Below are 18,234 nucleotides of genomic sequence, written 5' to 3' on the forward strand. Positions count from 1 at the left end.
TGGCTTTTTTGTCATATGACAATGTTCTCTTCTTTCTCTTCTGGGTTCCATTGACTTTCAGCTTCTGGTTGCTCCCCATGGCTTCTCTCTCTGGCTTTCTCTATAAGGCCTTTAGTAGTAGGATTAAGGCCCATCCTAATTCAGTTGGACCACACCTTAACTGAAGTAACCTCATCAAAATGTCCTATTTATGATGGGTTCACACCACAGGAATGGATTAAGATGAAGAACATGTTTTTCTGGGGTACACAACTCCAAGCCACCACAGCAGAGATGGCCAGAGATCCCCCAGCCACAGATAGGGCACTATCCGGCTCTAATGAGGAGTGCTCTGGAGCAGGACCTCAAGACTCTGGTGCCAGAAAAGCCCCTTCTTCCAAGATTCTGAAAAAGAGGGACATTTCAGAATAAATTGCTCTCTTGCTGAGAAGCCAACTCTGGCCATATAGAAGATAAGCCTTGTTGGAGACGACAGAAAATAGGAGCAGGGCCTAACGTGTGAACTCTCTGGACATAATGAGAGTATAGATTCTTATGAAATCACTGGTCTAGCTGCTAGTGGGAGGCAGAAAACGTAAGGTAAAGGGTTGGAGAGAACAAGGAGGTACCTAGTAATACTTCTTCTCAATGCTGGGTGAATTGTGTGTGTGGGGGAGGTGGGGAGGGTGAGTTGTAAGTCAATCTCCCTCTTGCCTTCTCAAGTGGTAGCTGTTTTCTATATCTCACTCTTCTAGGTGGAGGTGGGATGGGTTTCCTCCTTGCCGCTGAGTGCTATTTCTAGACCATTCTTCCTCTCTTTTTCTTAACCTTACCCCTAGTTTTGAATCCCATGTCATTAGACTATACCACCCACTGCTTTCCGACATAGACTCATTTACCAATCCCTCAGGTCTTTCCCCAAAATTCCTTGAAGATTTTTGCTCCTGGCTCTCTCCAACACTATTCTTGTCATATTTTTTGGTGATTTCAATATCTTCATTGATAATCCATCCAACACTTCTCCAATGATCTTGTTTTTTAACCTACCTCAGCACTCTCCCTTGGTCACTGCATAGATTTTGACAGTTACCAATAACTGCAGCCCCCCTGTACTCTCCATTTCAAGCAACCCATTTTCTGACCACCACCTCCTGTCTTTGTAGCTCACTCCTTCTACTATCTTGCTCTAGACATACCACCCCCGTATCTACACTCTCTTGATCCTACCAACTTTTCACTGTCTCTTACCTCCCCCTTGTTCTTCCTTCCTTCAATACCTAGTTTAAATTCTATCATTGATCAATTACTCCCTTGTACTAATCTTCAACTCTCTTATCCCTTTATTGCTTTATAACAATATTTTGGCAAAACCGCAACTCTGGTTAAAATCCAGTTCTTCACCTACACCATGCTCGTACCCATGCAACTGAAGAAAAACATTCAACTATCCGGACTGTTATCACTTTAAATTCATCATCATGAACCTCACACGAGTCCTTAAGACCATCTAGCAACTGTACATGCCTCCAGCACACACTTCTACTCTTCTGAACAACTATTGTATGTGTTCTCTTCCTTCTTCAGACCTCTAACATCGCTTCCCTACTTTCTTGTTTTCTAATTGCATCAATTCTCTTTTGCTGTGGAACAATTTATCTCAAAATTTAGCAGCTTAAAACAAGCTTTATCTCAGTTTCTGGCTGGTTGGTTCTGGCTCAGTATCTTTCATGAAGTTGCAGTCAAGTTGTTGGCTGAGACTACAGTCTCTGAAGACTTGATTGGGGCTGGAGGATCTACTTCCAAGTTCACTCACAGGAGTGCCGGCAGGAGTCATCATTTCCTTGCTATGTGGCCATTTCATAGGGCTGTTCATGATATGTACGGCTTCCCCAAGGGCAAGTGATGGAGAGAAAGAGGAGGGGTGGGTTGTATGTTGTGTCTTTCATAACGTAATCTCTGAAGTGTCATACTATCACTTCTGCCATGTTCTGTTGGTCACATAGACCAGCCCTGAAACAATGTGAGAGGGGACTACACTAGAGTGTGAATACCAGGAGGTGGGGATCATTAGAGGCCATCTTGGGGGCTTGCTAAAATACTATTTTCGAGAAAACAGAGCAATCAGAAGAGAACTTCCACAATCTCCTACCACCCCATTACCCAGTTACCAGTATATAATCAACCTTCACAGATATTATTATAATAAACTGTCCCTGCTGCTTCTAAGGCCAACTCTTTCATTTGTTCACTAAATCTTATTCCTTCTTATTCACTCAAGGACAAAGATCCCACAATTCTCCCATCTTTCTTGCATGATTAGTTTTTCCCATCTACTGGGTAATTCCCATTGACAAAAAGTATGTGCTGCAATCCTAAAAAAATAACTCTTCCATGACCCTATTTCTCCTTTCAGACGCTATTTCTCTGTGTCCCTTTATAAAAAATTTCATCAAAACATGAACCTGCCATATCCAATTTCTCCTCCTCCTCTCTCTTAATACCCCATTGGGCTTTTGCTCTCCAACTACTCCAAAGACACTGCTCATTCTAAGGTCATCAGTGACCTCCACACTGCTAAATCCAATGGTCAATTCTCAGTCCTCATCTTATTTAACATAGCAGCCGCATTTAATACAGGGGGTCTTTCCTCCTTGTAGTGGTTTGGAACTACATACCCCAGAAAAACATGTTCTTAAATCTAATCCATTCCTGCGTGTGTGTGTGAACTCTTGTAAATAGGACCTTTTGATGAGGATACATTAATAAAGAATGTGGCCCACCTCAATCAGGATGGTTCTTAATCCTATTACTGAAGACCACATAAGGAAAGTCACAGAAAGCCAGAAAGCCAGAGGGAGAAGCCAGAAGCTGAATATCCACGGAACCAGGAAGAAAAAGGAGAAGCCAAGAGAGGCTATCTTGTGCATTGCCAAGCGACAGAAAAGCCAAGGACCAAGGATCACTGGCAAGAATTCCAGTCTTCTGGGACAAAGCATTGCCTTGATAATGCCTTGATTTTGGACATCTCCTAGCCTCAAAACCATGAGCCAATAAATTCCCATAGTTTAAGCCAATCCATTGCTCGGTATTCACTTCAGCAGCCAGGAAACTAAAACGCTCCTCATTGAAACACATTCTTCACTTGGCTTTCAAGGTATCACATACACCTTAGCTTACTGGCCAGTCCTTCTTGATTTCTTTGTATTCCCTTCCTCTTCTCAACCTCTTCAATGCTGGAACACCCCAGGGTTCAGTCCTTAGACCTCTTTTCTTATCTGTCTATATTCAGCCCCTTGATGATTTCATCCAGTCTCATGTCTTTAAATTGATAAGCTGACAACTCCCAAATTTGTATCTTCAGCTCAGAACCCTCCTCTAAACTTGACTCTTTTACCAATCTACCTTCTTCCACGTCAAATAGATAAATAAAACGTAGTCTGTCCTCAGCCAAACTCCTGATCTTCCTCCTCCCACACCTGCTCCTTCCACCATCTTCCCTGTCTCAGTAAATGGCAACTCCATCCTGTCAGTTGCTCAAGATGGAACCTTCCTTGACTCCACTTGCTTCCTCACAATCCATATCCAAACGTTCAACAGATACTAAAAGCCCTGCCTTCCAGAAGCCAACCATTTCTCACCATCTCTACCACTACCTGCCTGCCCAAGACATCATAACCTCCTACCCAGATCATTGCAAGAGCCTCCTAATTGGTCTCCTCGCTGTACCTGTACCCCATTCAGAATTTTTTTTTAAAAATTTGTCATACTATGGGATTCCTTTACTCAAAACTTTCCAAAGCCCCTCATCCCCTGACTTAATTCCTTACAGTAGCTTTCAATGCTCCATGATTGCCTACCACCAGCCTTTGATCTCCTATCTTAACACCATCCCCTCTCTCAACCTGCTCCAGTCACACTATCCTCCTTGCGGTCTCTCAAACACCTGACATGCACCCACCTTGCGTCCCTTGTACTTGCTGTTCCCTCTGCCTGGAACACTCTTTTCTAAGACCCTCCCTCGAGGGTTGTTGCATTATCTCATTTAAGTCTTTGCTAAAAAGTACCTCAGTGGTCTTTTCTTGTCCTCCTATCTACAATTTCATCTGCCCGACCCCAGCAACGCCCCCTATTTTCTTTCTTTGCTTTTTCTTCACAGCACTTATCAGCATCAGACACATTTATTTACTTATTCTTGTGTTTACTTGGTTACTTCCCCTCACTATATTGCAAACTCCATGAACGAGGAATATTTGTCTTTTCTCTTCAATGCTAAATATCAAGAACCTAGAACAGTACTGCATATAAAATGCTTTCAACAATGTTTGTTAAATGAATGAATGGATATTCCACATGGATAATTCAGTGTCCCAGGATTTCAGCAGGGTTTGGAGCAGAGAGGGAGACCATGAGTGGTCTCACGAGGCTATGATATTCAAATCCAAGAATATGTAGGAATTAGCGTTGTAAACGTAACGAGCAGTATGATTTACTGCTGCCTTAGTTTGTTCCTCGAGCAAGTCCTGCCGGTTCAGCCTTCCTCTTCCACCCTTTTCCCGTGCTTCCCTCAATTGGGACCAGTGGTCCCACAGTCAAGAGTCGATCTGCAGCCCAGCTCACTTCTTTTCCTGAGAGATTTGCGCTCGCTTCAGAGTCGGAACCTGACCTGCAGCGTCAGTCAGCCGAGTGCCGCTTCCGCGTTACCCAGCGACTCAGCGCTGGGAGAAGGAGACGCCACACCCGAGCGCTCACAAGGCCCTCCCCTTCAACCACACAGGAAGCGGAGGTGACGCGTGGCCGGAGCCGGAGACCCCGCCCCTCACTCCTTCCCAGCCCTGGGAGGTGTGGCGGGACCGGAAGGGGCGGGCACAGGGCTGTGGAGGGGCGGGGAATGGTGGCCTGGCCGAAAGTGGCGGTTTACTTGAGGCGGTTTCCTTAGCAGCTCGAGTAGTTTGAGTCTGTGAGAAGCCGTGGCCTCCCGCCGGGCCGGTGCTAACTCTGCAGGAGTGGGACTCCGGGACCTCAGAAGCAGACTTCTATCTAGCCCTGGACTCCCTCATTTCAGCACTTCTCCCCATAACCGGATACCGATTATTTCGTCTCTTTGCCTCAGACACAGGTTCCCATTTCCCCTCGCGTCCCTCCGGCTGCTGCTGTCATCCTTCCCTCGCCCATCTCTGTGCCCACCTGTGTCAGAAGCTTCGTTCTTTTTTCTTTAATCCGATTCTTTTTTGTCTCTCCTCTCAAACTCATTTCTTTCCAGGAGTCGATCTTTAAACCTCTCTTTCCTTCCTTCTATTTTTTCCAATTTCGCTTCCTTTTTTCTCCAGAATCCTTATTCTTCGACTCCTTGCCAGACTTCTGGCTCCCCCAGGACTTCTCTCCTTTTCAGGGGCCTGTGACTTCTGCGATAGGAGGTTGAGCTTTTGAAGTGTCGTTTGAAGGTTTTAAGATTTCCCTTTCTCCGAACCAGGAGTCACAGATGCCAGGAAGGATGGCCCCCCACAAGAAGTCTCGAAATTCCCCAAGCTTGCCCCTGGCATTAAACCCCCTGAAGAGCAAGGAGGTGTTGGCAGTGCTGGCTGAGAGGAACCAGACCATAGTACCAGTGGGGGCGTGGGTGGAGCCTGCCTCACCAGATATTTCGGAAATCCCAGCACATGTGAGTGTCAGTTTGATCAATTTGTGGTAGCTTTTTCTTTCTTATTTCTTTAATTCCTTTCTCTGTTTTTCTTCCTTTCTATCCTTTCCTTACTCTTAGCCTTCTCTTAATTTCTGGTGCTTAAGGATGCTGTTTTCTATTCTGTCATAAGTAGATATGTCTTGCATTGGGATTGAAGAACAGCTTTAGTTGGCATAATCAAATGTTTTTATCTCACCTACCATTTCCTGGGATGGGAGAGGATACACACAAACACACACACACACGACAATTTCAGTTTACTTCACAAGCTTGTTGCTTGCTTGCTTTGCACGAGGCATGGACACTGTCTTCATCTTCCAAACCCTCTACAACATAGTGGGGGTGACAGCTGGCCATTCTTCAAGTAACAGTGACTGATTGCTTGAAGTTTATGATGAGTTTTGTAATGGAGATTCGGGCAGAATGCACTAAGAGAATTAAAGGAGGAAGAGCTTAATTCTGACTGAGATTCTGAGGCAGCCTGAACTATGAATTCCATGAAGGCAGGGACCTCTGTGTCCTGCCCATTACTCTCTTGGTATATAATAGGTGTTCAGTAAATATTTGTTGAATTAATGAGCAAGTGTGGTCTGTGTTTGTCCTTGAAAAATGGATATACAGTAAGCACAGATGGTAGAGAAGAGCATTTCAGATGAAGAAATTTTTGCAAAGTTTATCCATGTGCATGTTTAACATGATAACTTTCATGCATACCAATTAAAACATGATTTAGTGAAAAGGTTTTTGAAAGCCTTTCACCAAACTGTGTTCCTTAGCTATTTGTCCAAATTTTATGGTGGCACATACTACAGTGTATTATAGCTAGTTGTTTGTATGTCTTCTTTTCCTAATGGAGTGTGAGATCCTCGAGCATAAGGAACAACTCTTATTTATCATCATACCCCTACCTTTATCTTAGTGACTGAAAAATACAGGTACTTGATAAATATTTCTGGATTGCACAAGATGTATGAATGTCTTCAGAAAGTATAGACAAGGTGCTGAACATGGGCAGAAAAGTATGTTTCCTTAGTAATACTTGATCTCAGAGGAGAAATAGGACATGTTTGAGGTAATGTTAAATAGCAATGCAGTGTAGCCTATTCATTTATTCACTTTTTGTTTGTGTATATGTACACATTCATTCATTTCTACCTTGCCTATTTCCAAAAAGGATTTTAAGAGTCTGGGTAGTTTATGGTTAAGGCCTAAGAATATGGTACTTAATCAATGAAGAAAGATATGACATTGGGTTGGTATGAGTAAGAAAAGTTGAATGAAGAATTTGGATGATCATGGAAGGGGATGGTGCTACAATTAAGGAGAATGGGGAGAAGAAGAAGTAAGCAAGGTGTGTTCAGGATACCATGGAGTAGACTAGATTGGAATTGAAGGTTTAGTAAAGGAATTACTGTAATATTTGTGGATGAATTACGTGATCAGTGTTTTGATTATATTAATTACTTCAAAGTTTTTAAAGATTAGGAAGATACTGTCTCCTGGGGGACAAGTTAGGGTGTAACTGTTAGGATTTCAATTTATGCATGAAATATAGTATCAAGATTTGGTTAGTGGTAAGGAATGGAGAGGAAAGTCTTGAAAAAGGGTGGTTAAAGTGGGAGTGAAAAGGGACAAATGCAAGAAACATCCCAGAAGAATCAATAAGATTTTGTATGAAGGTATTTGGGTTTTAAAGTTACTGGTTTCTCTTTTTAATTCTCAAATTATGACATCTTGATAATATCAGCAGATCAAAACATCTAAAATTTGATACCACCAAGTTTTTTACCTTTCTGTATTAAAAAGAGTTGAGTTCCACACATTAACTCAAAATATTAAAGTCTTGGAACATATGCAAATATGTCTGCTTTCTCTCATTTAAAAAATTCTGATCAGTTTCAGCCTAAAGCAATTTGATCAAATATTTACGCTTGATCAAACATCTACTAGAACTCTTTATTAATCTAGCATGTATAGTCTGGGGAATCCACCCTTATTAACAGATGTAGCATCTATTCAGCTCAGAATAGATGCCAAATAGTTACTTCAAAAACTTTGTTATCCTGAGATCACATCTATTCTAAAAGGGAACTCCTAATTCCTGATCTTATGTATCATCCCTACCCCCACCCCTCACTCCCCACCCCCCAATTTTATTTTTGCATTTTTTCTATTGTAAAATATAACATATACAGAAAAGGTAACTTTCAAAGCACAATTTTACAAGTAGTTAGCAAATTTCAAAGAATGTCATGGGTTATAGTTCCACCATTTCAGTTATTTCCGTCTAGCTATTCTAGTACCCAAGGGAAAAAAAATTTATATAAAAATTTGGTATTCATAATCCTTTGTTAAATCCTATCTTGTCAGTTGCTACTCCTCTCTCTCATTTGATCACTCTTTCAATCTTCAGCCCACCCCCAAATTTAAAGGGGCCTTTAGGTTTCTTAAAAATGCTATAGCATCAGACTCCCCCCATCCAACCCATAACTAAATTAGCTTCAGAAGACACTGTTACAAAGGTACCTAGTGTTCTTTTTTACTTCAATTGCTCTTTTTCACTCTAATTATTATTCTTGTTATTTTTGTGTGTGTGCTAATGAAGGTGTCAGGGATTGATTTAGGTGATGAATGTACAACTATGTAATGGTACTGTAAACAATCGAAAGTACAATTTGTTTTGTATGACTGCGTGGTATGTGAATATATCTCAATAAAATGATGATTAAAAAAAAAAAAAAATAAAGGATTGGTCTAGGTTCTGTATGTTTTTTATTTCAATTTTATTTTAAAGAACCTTAAAACAAAATTATAAAATCTCGTGTACAATGCAAAATGAAATGACTTTCCTCATTTCCACTCGACATTAAACTTAATGATTACCTGTTGATACACCAATCCTGTTTCTACTGGTCAAAACAAACTACAAATTTTAAGAGACTATTATAAAAACTGCACAGAAAGGAGAGGCTAGGCCTCCCTGTATTTGTGCCTAAGAGTCTCCTCCTGAATGCCTCTTTGTTGCTCAGATGTGGCCCTCTCTCTCTGGCTAAGCCAACTTGAAAGGTGAATTCACTGCCCTCCCCCCTACGTGGGATCAGACACCCAGGGAAGTGAATCTCCCTGGCAACGTGGAATATGACTCCCAGGGAGGAATGTAGACCTGGCACCGTGGGACGGAGAACATCTTCTTGACCAAAAGGGGGATGTGAAAGGAAATGAAATAAGCTTCAGTGGCAGAGAGATTCCAAAAGGAGCCGAGAGGTCACTCTGGTGGGCACTCTTATGCACACTTTAGACAACCCTTTTTAGGTTCTAAAGAATTGGGGTAGCTGGTGGTGGATACCTGAAACTATCAAACTACAACCCAGAACCCATGAATCTCGAAGACAGTTGTATAAAAATGTAGCTTATGAGGGGTGACAATGGGATTGGGAAAGCCATAAGGACCAAACACCACTTTGTCTAGTTTATGGATGGATGTGTAGAAAAGTAGGGGAGGGAAACAGACAGACAAAGGTACCCAGTGTTCTTTTTTACTTCAATTGCTCTTTTTCACTCTAATTATTATTCTTGTTATTTTTGTGTGTGTGCTAATGAAGGTGTCAGGGATTGATTTAGGTGATGAATGTACAACTATGTAATGGTACTGTAAACAATCGAAAGTACAATTTGTTTTGTATGACTGCGTGGTATGTGAATATATCTCAATAAAATGATGATTTAAAAAAAAAAAAAAAAAAAAAAACTGCACAGAATGATTAACCCATTTCTTAACTGAGACCCTATTTACTGTTCAAATGCCAGCTCTAATCACTTGTTTGTGTGAACTGAGCACTCTGAACTTCATTAAAATCGTTGTTTATAAGTAAATTATAATGCATTTGAATTTCTGCAATTTTGTTTACTTTTCACATTTTGTTAAATAAACGGGCTCAGCTCTTCAAAAAAAAAAAAAAAAAAAAAAGAAGACACTGTTATCCTATCATCCTATATGGCCATTGCATTATTGTGCAATTTGTTCTGGTTACCTATTGCCGTGTAACAAACCACCGCAGAATTTAGTGGTGCGAAGCAAATAATACTATGTGTCAGGAATTTGAACAGTGCACAGCTGGGATGTCTTGTCTCTGTTCTACAATGTCTAGGACCTTAGCTGGGGTGGCTCAAATAGCTGGAGATGCCTAGGATAGCTTGACTGGGCTTCGGGTTGGTTGGATTCCTTGATTCTTCTCCATGTGGCATTTGCTGGACTGGAATGTCCACGATGGCTTTCTCACTCACATATGTTGAACCTGGGCTAAGATGACTAGAATGGCCGAGGCCTGGCTGGGCAGCTTTCTCTTTCTACATGGCCTCTCTGTATGGCTAGCTTGGGCTTCCTCACAGCATCAGGGTAGTGACAATTCTTTTATGGCTTCCCCCAGAGTGAGCATTCTAAGAGAGACAGGCAGAAGTTGCTTTAAGACTTAGCTTGGGAATTCATATAGCCAACACTTCCACTTCATTCTATTGAATATACAGAGCCAGATTGGATTCCTTGTGGGAGAGGACTACACAGGGCATGAATACAGGGAGGCTGGGTTCATGGGAGGGCGGGGGTCAATCCTTGGAGAGTACTGACCACATAATCTAAACACCAATTCTATCATGTGAATTTCCCAAAATGTGTCCTTTGATTGTTGTGAGGAACTTCATTTAAAATTTCCCCCTTGAGTAGTCTGTAGGGTGCAAAAAGGCTATGAGAAGTCATTTGTACGATTGAAACAATATATAACTTTGTTTAATGCAGTAGGTATTTCTTAAATTTATTTGGTTCTGGAAACCTCTTAACATTCCATGGAACAAGTGTTCTTGGGCTGTGGTAGCCTTACACAATGGTGCTTGCTAAGGAAAGTCAGCATTTCTAAAATATGGAACACTTATCTCTGGTTTACAATTGAGATACACTATCTGGAATCAACCATCACTTTAATGAGATGTTTGATCCTTAGTGATGGGGTAAAAGAGGGACAGACACAGAACATGGAAGTAAAAGGATGGAACTGGGTGCCTTAAACTTGTCTGGGGCTTGTGTTAATCTGTCAGTTGTTCAGGCTTACTATGTATATCTCTTCTTTGGAATTATTTTACCTAATTTTTCTTTGACATTTATATTTTATATCCCTGTGGTACATAGTCTTATAGAAAAGTTAATTCTATAAGACTATTCATTCTTGGAAAATGAATTTAAATTATTTTGATTTTAAGAATTTAGTGACAGCCTATGAAGTAACTTGGTACAACTTTCAAAATTAGAATTTGGAGTCACTGTGTTAGAAGGGGACAGATAGGAGGTAGGATGATGATTTTGTTTAATTTGAAAGTTCCTTTGAAAGACAGACAATCAAGAGCAAAGCAGTACAGCATACAGCGTAAGTCAGAGAAACTTGTAGCTCTGCTACTTGCCAGCTATAGGATCTTGGGCAAATTACTTAATCTTTTTGACCTGGTTTCCTCATCTGTAACATGAATACCTACTACAAAAAGTAGTTTTGAGGATTTAATGATGTAATGTAGTTGTTAGCTTGTCACATAATAGGCCCTTAATAATCGTGACTACTGTTGTGATAATAATTATGATTATTATTCAGAAACTTAGGAGAAGTGAATGCACATCAGGGATTCAGATGGGATAAAATGTTCCAGATTGTTTAGAATATGTTTTGGAATTGAGCAATTATAAATATTTATTGAGTACCTTATAATTTGAGGCTCTGAGCTGTATGCTATGGGGAAAAAAGGAGAATTAAATACATTTCCTGCCCTCAGAGAGTTCATAATCTAGTTGGGAAGTCAAGTACTGTACTCAATTAACTTTAGTAAGAAAGAGCCATGTCATAGCATAAGAGAACTCAGGTGCAATGGATTGTGGAAAGGACTAGGGTTGGATACTAGATGGTCTTGAAGAGTGAGTAGACCTGTACTAAGCTGGAGAAGACAAGAAGAACATACTAGATTGAAAATGGATTATAATTCTGAGTATAAAGTCATTTTACATTAGAGTGTATTTCATGAGCGGTGAGCAGTCTGGTGTGTCTGGACTGTATACTCATTTAGAAAATGTGTAACGTAAGATAGGCTTGAGTTGATTCATTAGGAATTAATAATTCTTTAGGTCTCAGTTCAATAAAATTTAAGATTTGATTTGAGTACTCACAAATTCCAATTTCTAATTTGTGATTTGGTTTAAATTCTTGGTATTCACGAGCTATGTCTAAATCATCAGTTCTGAACTCTTGTGATTTCCCTACATTTTCAGGAATTTTGGATTATAGAACTGAATTATTTTTTCAGAATTGTATCCTGACTGCTTTGTGTTTACAACAGAGCCCTTATCAGCAAAACTGCTGACATTTAAGTTCATTTTTCTGTCTTTCATCTTTAAAGACTTCAGCATATATGATTGAAGAAGAACTAAAGGAACAGCTAAGAAAAAAAGAAGCAGCTCTGAAGCGTTTTCAGAGACAAGTCAAATACCGAGTAAATCAACAAATTAGGCTGAGAAAAAAGCAACAGTTTCAGAAGTCTTATGAAGCAGTAAGTTTAAAAGTGGACCTAACATTGATTGTATATGTTGAATGGATTGTATGGTGTGTGAATATATCTCAATAAAACTGCTTTAAATAAATAAAAGTGGACCTGAATCAAGGTTGAATGGAAAATGTGTATGTGTATGGGATAATCTATTAGGCAGTATCAGAATCACATTTTTTTTTTAAATTAGAGAAATTGTAGCTTTACAGAAAAATCAAACAGAAAATACAGAGTTCCCATATACCCCTGCCCCACCCCATTGTTAACAACTTGCATTAGTACCTTGCAGTTGATGAAAGAATATTATAATTGCACAGTTAACTATAGTCCATGGTTTACATTAGGGTTCCCTCTTTGTGTTGTACAATCCTCTGTGTTTTTTGTTTTTGTTTTTAATTTTTATTCTAGTAACATATATACAACCTAAATTTTAACCACATTCAAATATGTAATTCCATGCTGTAAATTACTTTCACAATGATGTGTTACCATTATCACCATCCAATACAAAAACATACAGAATCATTTTCTTTTGATTCCATGATTTCTTTAATCTGTTTTGCTAGTGAAAGTAGGAGATTTTTATATCGAGAAACTGTGTTTTTATTCCTGTATTGTTCTGACTCACTTTTTGCTTCACCAGATAGTTGAAAACAGCATCAGAGTTTTGGATTCAGATTTGGGTTTGAATTCTGGTTTGGTGGTTAATAGCTATGTGACCTTGGGCTAATTACTTAATTTCTTTATCTGTAAAATGCAGGCATAATACTTGTCTCACAGGATTGTTGTGAGAATTAGATGAGATAAGGTAAATTATTGGCACATAGTAGGTACCTGGTAAATGTTAGTTCCTCTCCCTGCTAAAGTATGTTCACCCACCCCCACTCCCTACCCCCTGGATTTAAAATCTTTTGAGCTGCTTTTAGAGGCATTATTTGATTACACAGATTTGAGTAGAATCTCACTATCCCCTTTTCTTCATTTGTATAGGCAGAAAAAGAAGGCATTATAGCCATGCAGTCTTCAGATCCAGCACAATTAACTCCTAAAAGGAGAACAAGTGTTTTTCCAAACAATTTGAATGCTGCTATTGTAAGTTCTAGGTTATCCCCTTCTCAGATGCTTGGGGATGGAATAGAAGATGGAGAGAATCAGAATGAATTATTCCAACGACAAGCCCAGGCTGTAAGTATATATTCATTTTATTTTATGTCTATGATTTTTTTTCCCTGTACACCTAAACTAAAATATGACATATCTAAGATATGAAATAGGGATTAGGAGACGTCACACTCAACTTCACTTTTTATCATCTCCTTTTTAACCTTTGTAAAGTGGATACCAGTGAGGTGATGCTTATTTTCTACTTTTACTTTGTGTTTATAGTTATTTATTTTTGATAAGATACTTTAGAATTTTCTAAAAAAAAAAAAAGGTACCAAAGTATTAGAGTTCGAAACTTTTAGAAAGAACTTTAGGTCAAGGAACATGGATTTTCCCTATTATACTAAAATTATGTTATGGGTGAATTGTTATCAGTTTGTAGTGTCTGATGACAGAAGTTCAGTATGTATACTGGGTGTTTCATTCATTATTTGTCTTTGTCTCTTTTTTCTTCTGATTTCTGTCCTTTTAATCTGATTATCCCAATAAATAGATCTATAGTTATAGATCAAGTAACAATATAGTAAACTCTCAATGAACATATCCAGAGTTTTGAAAATAATGTAACTTTTATTTAGTGACTCAGTTATTTGACATACTGAATATTTAAAAATTAACCACTGTGCTAAACCAGATCATTTTATGTAGACTCATCCACTTAAATCATTTGTCTACATCCAGTCTGTCCCTTCCTTTATATACCTAAACTTCTGTTCAGTTGATGTCATATGTTCAGCTCTGCTTTGGGAATTGTCCTTTATCTTATCATTTAAAAAGTATTCCTAAGAATAGTGAGAGGAAGAGAGAATGATGAATATGTGAAGATAAATGTTTATAAGTGCATAAGTTAACTTGCTTGGTCATAAGTATGACGCAAATCCAATTTCCTTAGTATAAATAAGGAAAGTGTTAGAGGCACATTTTATCATGTTGAAATAACTTTTTCTAAAATTTTATTTGTCTGAAACAGTGACTTTTCTTGTCTTTGTTCAGTTTGTAGTAATCACTTTTTTACTCATTTTTGTTTTCTTTTTTAACATTACAAAGTTTGTTTAGCAAATATTTCTCGAGCCAGGCATTGCATATGATACAGGGGATAGAACATTGACTAAGATAGACACAGTCCTTGACTTCATGGTGCTTGTAGCTATAAATGCCACTGGTATGTAGGATTTTACTTCATCTATATAGTATATGAATAGAATTCATCTTTCAGATATTTAAATATGCTGTGTTTGTTAAACATTGTAGGGATGCTAATGAAATGTGAAATAGGACCCTCCAGGGGTTTATATTTCCAGGTAGAGATTCAAAGCTGATATACCTCAGTCTATTACATAATAATGTGGAGACATTTGCTGTATTTGGTGATAAAGTTGTGCTATGGGAGTTCAGAAATTTTAAAATTCCATGGAAATAGTTGGGGAAGCATTTATGGAGGAGGTGGGATTGAGCTGTATATTTTTAACTAGTAAACTTTGAATATGCAGGAGAGGAGTCAGAATATTTGAGATGGGAAGAACAGTTAAAGGTCTAGAATCTGCAATAAGCTGGTATATTTTGGAATAAGTGATGGGGCTTTCTAAATGGTAGTTTATAGAAAATAACAGAAAATGAGGTTAGATAGGTAGGAAATCAAGTTATGAAAAACCTTAAATGTTACAAAATTCTTTAAAGTTTTATACCCTTTTATTTTCTTGAAAGAAGTTGAATTATTGAAGAACACTTGGTGACTTAATGTTTTGGGCCTATAAACTTTTGCTCCTACCACTCTATGACACATTTTTTAATCTTACCTTTACGTTGCAGTTTTTGTCCACTAGATGTCACTGAGAACTAGATAATGAGAGTGTTCAAGCCCTAGCTCCCTTAATTTATCTAGACCTGGTTGAATAAAGAGTCAATGTAGTATTAGTGGACTTCTTGATTTTCTTGTGTCTTGATGCTATGGAAACATAGAATTGTGGAAGGGTTTAAAAGATCATCTCACATATTGAAATATTTAAGGATGAAATGATTAGACATCTGGGACATACTTCAAAATAAGAGTGTGGTGAAGTAGGGGACTATAGATAAAACAATACCAGCAAGGAGTTGATGATGTTAAAATGGGGTAAAACATATATGGGGGTGGTGGGCTGGTGGTGGAGGGGGTGGGGTGGTGGTGGGGGTGGTGGTTCATTATAAAAGTCTACTTTTGTATGTGTTGGAAATTTTCCATATATTGAATTTATTAAAACTTTTAATTAAAAGTTAAAAAAAGAGATCATCTGGTCCAACCTTTTTCTTTCTAAGAAATTAGTTTCATAACATCTCATGTATATACACACACACATATATATATATGGTCATCTAGTTTCTGCTAGAACACTTCCACTGGTTGGGGAACTCACTGCTTTTTTCAAAGTGTTCGTTTCATTTTTAGAAAGCTTGAAATAAATTAATAGAACTTTTATTAAAGAATATGTTGAGTCAAAATCTTCCTCCCTGGAACTTTTACCCATTCTTCATAGTTTTTCTGTCTCAAATAATACAGAATAAACTACCACAGTTATCTCTTAGAACAATTCAAGTACTTGATTATAGCTATTATACCCCTTCTAAGTTTTCTCTTAATGCTTGCAGTCATTTTTCATGTGACATTATTTCCAGATTCTTATCCTGGTTGATTTCTTCTAAATGCTGTTCTTCTCAGATATGACCCCTAAACTGATCATAATTCTGTGTTCCAAATATGATTTGGCCAAATACCTCTCTTATTTTTTCATCCACACTCTACTCTGCACTTATAATACTTAGTTTTACCTACTTGGTTCTAAAACTAGATAATATTGGGCACCTAAAGCTAGGTACTAGAGTCATAGAACTGGAAGAAATTTCAAGTGGTCAAATAAAAAAACAGTCCCCTGCTTTTATTAGGACTGATATTTCTCTCTAGGGATTGAGTTTCTGTGGTCTCCCTTGATAATTTCACTTTGGCGGGGAATTGAAGAGCAAGGGATTATTGTGTCATTTTTCATTCTCACCCATATAATAACCTTTTATTTATCTATAGAAGATTGTTTGCCATTCTTTTTCATTTATTATAGCATGGTTTATCCTGGCCTTTTATTTGTTTCTCACTGAATCCTTTATTATCTTGTTTTTAATTATATTCTCTCTAGCATGCAAATTTTCCAACTTTTTAAAACCTAGGAAATAACAATTAATTTTGGTAGTTATGTAAAAGTTTAAGTAATGTGAAGTAACCTGGTAAATTCTCTGAAATCTACCACTGAAGATCCAGTGAAAAAGTGAAACTGTTTCAGTTAAGCTCTTTTAGTTGCAAGAACTTAGGTTAACCCAAGCAAAGGGGTAGTTTATTTCCAGAATACGCATGGTATAATAAGAAACTCCCTTAAGGAGTTTGCAACTGGAGAGTTTTTCTGGATCGAGGCAACTAACAGCATGGGATCTTTGATCTCCCCACACTAGTATGTAATCATTAGCTTGATTGATTCTGTTGTCTCACAGGGTGACCACCCTCCCAGTTTTCTGAGACGTAGTACTTTCAGTGCTGGAACTGGGACAGTTCTGGACAAATCAAGATAGTTGGTCACCCTGTCTCTGCATGTGTGCCTCTCTCATCTTTTTTGTTTTACTCCTAATTGATATTCTCTTTTCATCGTAGTTTATAACTTTGGCATACTTGAGGTCCTTTTCTCCACTTTAGAACCTTTGGGTTTTACTTCCTGCATCTGACTTTTTCTCTGTGTTTCCTAGTTCATTATATATCATAAGGACTATTTATAGGCCCTGCTTGCCTTTTTGCATTAGGTGGAGGTTAACAGCCAGCCTATGGCTTGGTATACCTACTTAGTGATAAAATAAAGCTAATTCTACTGATACATTGCATTGCAGTTCATGGGCTATAATTAGGGGCTCATGTGAGTTGAAGTTTTAATTATATAGTATTTTTATGACCATTGAAATGTTTAACATTTAAAAATCAGTATGCTATCATTGCAAATAAATTTTATTATTCTTGAATAGAAGTCAAGATTGGGTAGATTTTTATGGCATTAATACACATTTAAAATTGGTATTAGGCCTCAATGGCAATAGAGTAAGTGAAATGTTAGTGCTTATCTCTACTTTTTCCGCAGGACCTACATAGTAAATTGTTTCATTTATACATACAAATTTCGTCTTTCTAATCCCTAACTGGCAAGAAAGTTTCATGAACAAATTAAATAAGAGTGGATAAAATGTGAACAATGAATGGGATATATCATAGTAAATATCTATATTTGTCCAATTTTATCCTGTGTTTGTTTGAAGTCTTAAGTTTTGTTTTATTATGTGACTGTTGTTTGCTTTAAGATTTTAAGGTTTAAATCTCAAAATTTGTTTATACAGTACAAATTTTATCAGGCAGAAGTCCCTTTGCTTATTGATAAAGTTATGTATCTACATACAAAACAGACCTTTTTTTTCAGGCATGCAAGAGGCTTTGCATTGAGGCCTGTATTTGCTAGTTATATTGCTAAGCAACCCCTGCTCCAGTCAGCTAAAGCTAGGTAGGAGGCTGCTTTTATTAGTGCCTGTGGACATGGCAGTTTTCCTTAGAAGGTATTGTGATTGGTTATCTGGTATATCTGGGATGTCTCTGTGAGTTAGAGGGAGAGTAGTTTTGTTGGCATTGTTTTATCTACTGGATAGAAAAAAATCTAGCACTGTGCTTTCTGGGATTTTCCTGAGGTCTACAATTTTATATATAATTTCATATATATATGAACCTAAAATGCATCTACATGCCTGTGTTGTTCATGGAGAGGTAGCTGTTTGAGAGAAAT

At 38.1% G+C, this 18,234-nt stretch overlaps 1 protein-coding gene across 6 annotated transcripts in view; it reads left to right on the top strand.

Annotated features, from left to right (window-relative positions):
- Positions 1 to 4,869: 4,869 nt before the first annotated feature.
- CCDC15 (coiled-coil domain containing 15) overlaps positions 4,870 to 18,234 on the top strand; it is a 94,687-nt gene continuing 81,322 nt past the window's right edge. For 5 of the 6 annotated variants that reach the window (XM_037841866.1, XM_037841869.1, XM_037841870.1 and 2 more), the window contains exons 1-4: positions 4,870 to 5,095; positions 5,450 to 5,638; positions 12,089 to 12,238; positions 13,226 to 13,420. In XM_037841866.1, the coding sequence (XP_037697794.1) occupies positions 5,459 to 5,638; positions 12,089 to 12,238; positions 13,226 to 13,420 (525 nt within the window). In that variant the 5' untranslated portion in view covers positions 4,870 to 5,095; positions 5,450 to 5,458. Of the gene's footprint in view, positions 5,096 to 5,158; positions 5,639 to 12,088; positions 12,239 to 13,225; positions 13,421 to 18,234 lie in introns of those variants that run through there. The other variant, XM_037841868.1, reaches the window with a different exon arrangement.

The sequence above is a fragment of the Choloepus didactylus genome, chromosome 6 (genome assembly GCF_015220235.1).
Source record: "Choloepus didactylus isolate mChoDid1 chromosome 6, mChoDid1.pri, whole genome shotgun sequence".
NCBI classification, from domain to species: Eukaryota; Metazoa; Chordata; class Mammalia; order Pilosa; family Megalonychidae; genus Choloepus; species Choloepus didactylus.